The sequence below is a fragment of the Delphinapterus leucas genome, chromosome X (genome assembly GCF_059928025.1).
Source record: "Delphinapterus leucas isolate spDelLeu-1000000601 "Yukka" chromosome X, BTC_Dleu_Yukka2, whole genome shotgun sequence".
In the NCBI taxonomy this organism is placed as follows: Eukaryota; Metazoa; Chordata; class Mammalia; order Artiodactyla; family Monodontidae; genus Delphinapterus; species Delphinapterus leucas.
The window spans coordinates 131772898-131782088 of record NC_143150.1 but is presented as its reverse complement, the minus strand read 5'-3'; the positions used below and the strand labels follow the sequence as shown (position 1 = coordinate 131782088).

The following is a 9191-nucleotide window of genomic DNA, read 5'->3' as shown; positions in this document are numbered from 1 at the left end:
GAAGACAGGAACACAATCCCACTCATAAAAATGAGATGGCAAAAAAATATGTCACAGGTGAAGGAGCAAGGTAAAAACCTACAAAACTAAATACATGAAGAGGAAATAGGCAATCTACCTGAAAAAGGATTCAGAGTAATGATGGTAAAGATGATCCAGAATCTCAGAAACAGAATGGAGGCACGGATTGAGAAATTACAAGAACTGTTCAACAAAGATCCAGAAGAACTAAAGAACAAACCAACAGAAATGAACAACACAATAACTGAAAAGAAAAATATACTAGAAGGAATCAGTAACAGAATAACTGAGGCAGAAGAACGAATAAGTGAGCTGGAAGGCAAAATGGTGGAAGTAACAGCTGAGGAGCAGAATAAAGAAAAAACAATGAAAAGAATTGAAGATAATTTCAGAGACCTCTGGGACACTAAATGCACCAACATTCGAATTATAGGGGTCCCAGAAGAAGAAGAGAAAAAGAAAGGGTCTGAGAAAATAATTGAAGAGATTACAGTCGCAAACGTCCCTAACATGGGAAAGAGCCACCCAAGTCTAGGAAGCACAGACAGTCTCATACGGGATAAACCCAAGGAGAAACATGCCGAGACACACAGTAATCAAATTGGCAAAAATTAAAGACAAAGAAAACTTACTGAAAGCAGCAAGGGAAAAACGACAAATAACATACAAGGGAACTCCCATAAGGTTAACAGCTGATTTCTCAGCAGAAACTCTACAAGCCAGAAGGGAGTGGCAGGACATGTTTAAAGTGATGAAAGGGAAGAACCTACAACCAAGATTACTCTACCCAGCAAGGATCTCATTCAGATTCGATGGAGAAATCAAAAGCTTTACAGACAAGCAAAAGCTGAGAGAGTTCAGCACCGCCAAACCAGCTTTACAACAAATGCTAAAGGAACTTCTCTAGGCAGGAAACACAAGAGAAGGGAAAGACCTACAATAACAAACCCAAAATAATTAAGAAAATGATAATAGGAATGTACATATCGATAATAACCTTGAATGTAAATGGACTAAATACTCCCACCAAAAGACACAGATTGGCTGAATGGACACAAACACAAGACCCATATATATGCTGTCTACAGGAGACCCACTTCAGACCTAGGGACACATACAGACTGAAAGTGAAGGGATGGAAAAAGATATTCCATGAGAATGGAAATCAAAAGGAAGCTAGAGTAGCTATATTTGTATCAGATAAAACAGTCTTTAAAATAAAGACTGTTACAATAGATAAGGAGGGACACTACATAATGATCAAAGGATCAATCCAAGAATAAGATATAACAATTATAAATGTGTAGGAGCATCCGAATACATAAAGCCAATGCTAACAACCATGAAAGGAGAAATCGACAGTAACACAATAATAGTAGGGGACTTTAACACCTCACTTACACCAATGGACAGATCATCCAAACAGAAATAAATAAGGAAACACAAGCTTTAAATGACACAATAGACCAGATGGATCTAATTGTTATTTATAGAACACGCACTCAAAAGTGGTAGAATACACTTTCTTCGCAAGTGCAGATGGAAAATTCTCCAGGATAGATCACATCCTGGGTCACAGATCAAGCCTTGGAAAATATAAGAAAATTGAAATTGTATCAAGCATCTTTTCTGACCACAACGCTATGAGGCTGGAAATCAATTACAGGAAAAAAACTGTAAAAGACACAAATACACTGAGGCTAAACAGTGTGCTACTAAATAACTAAGAGATCACGGAAGAAATTAAAGAAGAAATTTAAAAAAACAAAGCAACAAATGACAATGAGAACAAGACTACCCAAAACCTGGGGGACACAGCAAAAGCAGTTCTAAGAGGAAAGTTCATAGCAACTCAATCTCACCTCAAGAAACAAGAAAAGTCTCAAATAAACAATCTCACCCTACACTTGAAACAACTAGAGAAAGAAGAACAAAGAAAACGCAAAGTCAGTAGAAGAAAAGAAATCATAAAGATCAGAGGAGAAATAAATGAAACAGAAAGGAAGAAAACAATAGCAAAGATGAATAAAACTAAAAGCTGGTTCTTTGAGAAGATAAACGAAAGTTATAAGCCCTTAGCCAGACTCACCAAGAAAAAAAGGGAGAGGACACAAATCAATAAAATTAGAAATCAAAACGGAGAAATCACAACTGACAGAGCATAAATACAAAGGATTATAAGAGGCTACTACAAACAACCGTATGCCAATAAAATGGACAACCACGAAAGATTTTACAAATTCCTCAAAAGGTACAATTTTCCAAGACTGAACCAGGAAGAATTAGAAAATATAAACAGACCTATCACAAGTAATGAAATTGAAACTGTAATTAAAAATCTTCCAACAAACAAAAGTCCAGGACCAGATGGCTTCATAGGCGAATTCTAACAAACATTTAGAAAAGAGCTAACACTGATCGTTCTCAAACTCTTCCAAAAACATTGCAGAGGGAGAAACACTCCCAAAATCATTCTACAAAGCCACCATCACCCAGATACCAAAACCAGAAAAAGATATCCCCAAAAAAGAAAATTATAAACTATATCACTGATGAACATAGATGCAAAAATCCTGAACAAAATACTAGCAAACAGAATCCAACAACACATTAAAAGGATCACACACCATGATCAAGTGGGATTTATCCCAGGGATGCAAGGATTCTTCAAATATACACAAAACAATCAATGCAATACACCACATTAACAAATTAAGGAATAAAAACCATATGATCTCAATAGATGCAGAAAAAGCTTTTGACAAAATTCAACACCCATTTATGATAAAAACTCTCCAGAAAGCGGGCATAGAGAGAACCTATCTCAACATAATAAAGGCCATATATGACAAAGCCACAGCCAACATCATTCTCAATGGTGAAAAACTGAAAGCATTTCCACTAAGATCAGGAACAAGACAAGGTTGCCCACTCTCACCACTATTATTCAACATAGTTTTAGAAGTTTTAGCCACAGCAATCAGAGAAGATAAAGAAATAAATGGAACCGAAACTGGAAAACAAGAAGTAAACCTGTCACTGTTTGCTGATGACATGATACCATACATAGAAAATCCTAAAAATGCCACCAGAAAACTGCTAGAACTAATCAGTGAATTTGTTAAGGTTGCAGGATACAAAATTAAAGCACAGAAATCTCTGGCATTCCTAACCACCAACAACGGAAAATCAGAAAGATAAATTAAAGAAACACTCCCATTTACCACTGCAACAAAAAGAATAAAATACCAAGGAATAAACCTGCCTAAGGAGGCAAAAAGACTTGTACTCAGAATACTATAAAACACTGATGAAAGAAATCAAACATGACATAAACAGATGGAGAAATATACCATGTTCTTGGACTGGAAGAATCAACATTGTGAAAATGACTATACTACCCAAAGCAATCTACAGATTCAGTGCAAACCCTATCAAACTATCAATGGCATTTTTCACAGAACTAGAAAATATTTCACAATTTGTATGGAACACAAAAGATCCCCCAAATAGCCAAAGCAATCTTGAGAAAGAAAAACAGAGCTGGAGGAATCAGGCTCCCTGACTTCAGACTATACTACAAAGCTACAGTAAGCAAGACAGTATGATACTGGCACAAAAACAGAAATACAGATCAATGGAACAGGGTAGAAAGCCCAGAGACAAACGCACACACCTATGGTCACCTTACCTTTGATAAAGGAGGCAAGAACCTACAGTGGAGAAAAGACAGCCTCTTCAATAAGTGGTGCTGGAAAAACTGGACAGCTACATGTAAAAGAAGGAAATTAGAACACTCCCTAACACCATACACAAAAATAAACTCAAAATGAATTAAAGACCTAAATGTAAGACCAGACACTATAAAACTCTTAGAGAAAAACATAGTAAAAACATTCTTTCAAATAAACGACAGCAAGATCTTTTTTGATCCACTTCCTAGAGTAACAGAAATAAAAACAAAAATAAACAAATGGGACTAAATTAAACTTAAAAGCTTTTGCACAGCAAAGGAAACCATAAACAAGACAAAAAGACAACCCTCAGAATGGAAGAAAATATTTGCAAATGAAACAACAAAGGATTAATCTCCAAAATATAAAAACAGCTCATAGAGCTCAATATCAAAAAAAACGAACAATCCAGTTAAAAAATGGGCAGAAGATCTAAATAGACATTTCACCAAGGAAGACATACAGATGGCCAAGAGGCATATGAAAAGATGCTCAACATCACTAATTATTAGAGAAATGCAAATCAGAACTACAATGAGGTATCACCTCATGTTGGTCAGAATGGCCATTATCAAAAAAAAGCTAGAAATAATAAATGATGGAAAGGGTGTGGTGAAAAGGGAACCTTTCTGCACTGTTGGTAGGAATGTAAATTGATACAACCAGTATGGAAAACAGTATGAAGGTTTCTTAAAAAGCTAAAAGTAGAACTACCACATGACCCAGCAATCCCACTGCTGCGTATATACCCTGAGAAAACCATAATTCAAAGAGAGTCATGTACCACAATGTTCACTGCAGCTTTATTTACAATAGCCAGGACATGGAAGCAACCTAAGTGTCCATCGACAGATGAATGGATAAAGAAGAAGTGGCACATATATACAATGGAATATTACTCAGCCATAAAAGGAAATGAAATTGTTATTTATAGTGAGGTGGATGGACCTAGAGTCTGTCATACAGAGTGAAGTAATCAGAAAGAGAAAAACAAATACCGTATGCTAACACATATATATGGAATCTAAAAAAAAAAAAAAGGTTCTGAAGAACCTAGGGGCAGGACAGGAATAAAGATGCAGATGTAGAGAATGGACTTGAGGACACGGGGAGGGCGAAGGGTAAGCTGGGATGAAGTGAGAGAGTGGCATGGACATATATACACTCCCAAACGTAAAACAGATAGCTAGTGGGAAGCAGCCGCATAGCACAGGGAGATCAGCTCGGTGCTCTGTGACCACCTAGAGGGGTGGGATATGAAGGTAGAAGTAATCTTGTCATAGGAAGAATTTAATTACAAAGTGGAACATTATAATTTTATTTTATTGAGTGCTTAGCTCATATGCACATTCTTTCAGGCTATGCTAGGAAAACATAGAGAAAAGTATATACTGCTTTCCTTTCCCATAAGCAATTGCTATCCACTAGGGCATGGGTTGGGAAACTTTTTCTTTAAGGCACCAGGAAAAACAAAGAAGGAACACGCTTTCTGTTTTAGGAAGCATTTCATGCAAATTGCCCCACGGCATTTCAGGTTATCCCCCGAGAACCAAGTCCCAGGACCTCAGCTCACAGCAAGAAAGTTGGGATGTGGGGTTTCCATTCTGAGATGACAGGTGCCCCGCAAAGAATTCTGTTCCTATGGAAGCACACAGACAAAAGCCTGACTCAGAAATCATGAGTTGGAGTTTTATACTCTGTCCTCAATTCCAAATTTACATTTGTTTGATAATACATTTCTTCTAATGGAGGACCAACTTTCTCATAAATCTTACCACTTCATCTGCACAGGGGAGACCGCATTCGATAGCTGGGATTTGAGGATGGATGCTGATTTAATATTCTTCTTGGGGTTTTTCTGGGCAGGGGCGGGGCTCAGAATTCCTCTTCTCTTTGATGGAAGGCGTGTATAAAAGAGCCTTTTACCCCCACAGCCAACGTGTGTTGGCGTTATCTCATTCCGCTTCTTGGCTAGCCTTATCTTTTCTTTGCAAACTTAAACAAGCAAAATGCAATACATTCTCCTTTTGCAATCCTCCTGTTCACTGCTGTCTACCTTAAGCCATCATTTAAGCTTTCTTTCTTTGAATGACAGTTGAGCTTTCGGGGGAAAAAAAAAAAAGAGCCTATCTTACTTCTTTGTTGTGGTCTAACCGGGGCACACAGACATCTCTTAGCATCCATGACCTTTCAGACCACCTGACCAACACTTATTTTACAGTGAACCATCTGTTAAAGAAATGAGTAAGATCTGAAGGGCTCTTTTATCCATAAAAATTAATGTATCGATGCCACACGCTTCAACCAAGTTTTACATAATGACCATAGAGCACATTACAGGAGTTCACTTGAGGTCAATCTTATTTTTTAAGTCTGAAACAAATGAGAAGATAGATGACACAGCTCAGCTTTAATTCCCAAAAGGCCCTGATGTCTATTATTACTATGACCATTATTATTATTATTTACCAAATTCACTGATTTGACGTGGGTTGTTCAGTAATCAAAATGAAAATGAAGGCTAGAATTGGAATTTGACTGCAGTGCATTCATTCTGAGTTTTAAAACCATGCTTCAATGCTTAATTTCTTTACCCCACTTACACGTTTGAAAAGAACTGAAAAAACCGTGACCCCCCTAATGATTTTAGGTTTCTATTTCTCATCGTGTTGATCAAATCCCAGAGGAAGCAATTTCCCCTGAAGCTGCCAATCATCTTTACACCTTGTGAAGTAATCTAATTATTTTTTTTAAATATTATTGGCTAATCAGGCTTAATTTTTAAGAGCCATTTAGTTCAATGTAAAGAGAACGCTTCTATATACATGGCGCACAAGCTAACATTCCCCCCCCCCACCTCTTCTTCCTTTTCAAGTTTAGGGAGAAACGGTTCAGTGAAGATTCCTGACTATAGTAAAATAAAATCCATTATAGCTTAAGACAAAGGGGGAGATGAAAACTCTAAGGTCAAAGTTGCCATAAAAATAGGAGACACTTTTTTTCCAGTTAGAAAATGGAGTTGGTTTGGGGGGATAAATGTATAAATTTGGGGTTGGGTTTGATAGAGATGCAGCTTTCCACTCGATTTTTTTTTTGGGGGGGTATGCGGGCCTCTAACTGCCGTGGCCTCTCCCGTTGCGGAGCACAGGCTCCGGACGTGCAGGCTCAGCGGCCATGGCTCACGGGCCCAGCCGCTCCGCGGCATGTGGGATCTTCCCGGACCGGGGCACGAACCCGTGTCTACTGCATCGGCAGGCGGACTGTCAACCACTGCGCCACCAGGGAAGCCCTTTCCACTCGATTTTGCTCTTCATCCTCTCAGGTGGCAATCCCCCGTGGTGGCCTCACAGCACAGCTAGAATCCAGGAAGCTTTCGGGATACCACCCTTCCCACACAGAAGCAAGTGGGATTTCCCTCCAAGGAGGCTCTTCAAAGCGAGACTGCTCATAGACACCCCCTCCCCGATCTGTGCTGTCTTCTTCTGAAAATTTTTTAAACCATCTTCATTAATCAACGACTGATATACAATAAAATCCCTACTAAAACTTCAGTGAAAAACCATAGAACTTGAGGGATTCTGAGAAATATACATAAACATGTGAAAGTCATCACAACCAAGATGGGGACCCTTTCAATCCCCTCTACATTCCCAGGTGTCCCACTGCAGTGAGCCTCCCACCCCATCCTTCCCCACGATGGCTCCTAGGTTTCTCCAAGTCACTCATTTTTCTTGAGAAATTCATCGAAATGAGTCTCCTTTTTCTGCCTGGCTTCTTTCACTGAGGTCAATGTTTTTGAGACTCATTCCTATTGTGAATCTTTGTAGTTTGTTGTTTTTTTCTTTTATGGGAGAGAAGTGATCCATCTTGCAGAAACAGGACCATCCATTGACCGGGGGACAGACACTTGGGTTGTTTCCCGTTTTTGTTTGTTATGAGTTAAAAAGGCATAGACAATGCCGTGCTGGCCATGAGTAAAAGGGTCTTTAATTTTCTTGGATAAATACCTGGAGAGGAATTGCAGGATGATTTTCTGTCGAGCGTATATTTAATTTTATTTAAAAAAAAGTGAAATCGGGTCTTCCCCGGTGGTGCAGTGGTTGGGGGTCCGCCTGCCGATGCAGGGGACGCGGGTTCGTGCCCCGGTCCGGGAAGATCCCACATGACAAGGAGCGGCTGGGCCCATGGGCCGTGGCCGCTGGGCCTGCGCGTCCGGAGCCTGTGCTCCGCAGCGGGAGGGGTCGCAGCAGTGAGGGGCCCGCGTACCGCAAAAAAAAAAAAGTGAAATCGCTGTCCAAAGTGGCTTTCTAATATTACATTTCCACCCACATGGAGAATTCTTCCAGGTGATCCACATCATCACCAACACTTGGTATCATCGTCCTTTTAATTTTAGCCCCCCTAGTGTATGTGCAGCAGTAACTTGTAGTTTTAATTTGCTTTCCTAACGGCTAGTGATATTGATTATACTTTAGGTGTTTATTGGTTATTTGCATTTTTCTTTTTGTTTTTTTTTTTTTTTTGACAAGAAAGTAGGATTTCTTGGTGGGCATGAGTAAGGAGGGCACAGTTGCCAAGGCTCTCATGAGTGCAGGGCCCGCCATTTGGCCAGAGGGACACAACTAGGGATGTATGTGACCTCACAGCCATCCAGGATGAGCCGCTTTTCTGCCACCATGTTTTCAAATTCATCCGCATTAAACCTAGTAAATCCCCATTTCTTGGAGATGTGGATCTTCTGGCGGCCAGGGAACTTGAACTTGGCCTCAATCACACGTTCCTCGTTCTGCAGCTTGGTGCCAGTGGACATTATGACTTGGCACGTGTGGACCCTGGCCACTGTGCCCTGGGGCTTTCCAAAGTCACCACGCATACCTGTGTGGAGCCTCGATTGGGGACAGCAGGCCAGTCACGAATGTGCACGGGAAAGGGCTGAATCCAAGGTCCCTTAGGGCAACCCATACAGGCGACAGGCTGTCTACACTACCGAGGAGGCTGTTGCTTGCAGCTACTGGACACCGGGTCCCCGTGGGGAAAAGAGCACAGTCGGCTTAACTGGGTTATTTGCAAATTTATTGGATAAAATGTCTGTTTAAACTGTTCGGCCATTTAAATCATTTTGTGCTGATGTCCTTTCTTCTTGCTCATTTCTGAGTGTTCTTTCTATAGTCCGCTGAAAAAAATTTTTAAAAAGGAACCCTTTATTTTGTAAATTCTTTCTCCCAATTTGTGGATTAATATCACACTCTGAAGTCTTTAAAAATGGAAATTTTAAATATTAATGAAACACAACTTATAGCTTTCCTTTAGTCTATGTGTTTTGTGTCCTACCTACAAGATCTTCACCTAACGGAAGGTCACCAATTGTCTTATAATTTCTTACAGAAAAATTCTATGTTTAGCTTTTATGTTTCAGTTTTGTCAACTGCCTTTTCT

General features: G+C 39.7%; 1 protein-coding gene and 1 non-coding gene across 2 annotated transcripts; both read right to left on the bottom strand.

Annotated features, from left to right (window-relative positions):
- Nucleotides 1-8337: 8337 nt before the first annotated feature.
- LOC149744410 (large ribosomal subunit protein uL16-like) lies at nucleotides 8338-8628 on the bottom strand. The gene has a single exon (XM_089904951.1). It carries the CDS (start codon nucleotides 8626-8628, stop codon nucleotides 8338-8340), a length of 291 nt encoding a protein of 96 aa, XP_089761077.1.
- Nucleotides 8629-8685: 57 nt separating this feature from the next.
- LOC115802214 (small nucleolar RNA SNORA70) lies at nucleotides 8686-8819 on the bottom strand. The gene has a single exon (XR_004022631.1). It is a non-coding gene; the product is annotated as a small nucleolar RNA SNORA70 (small nucleolar RNA).
- Between the last annotated feature and the right edge of the window lie 372 nt (nucleotides 8820-9191).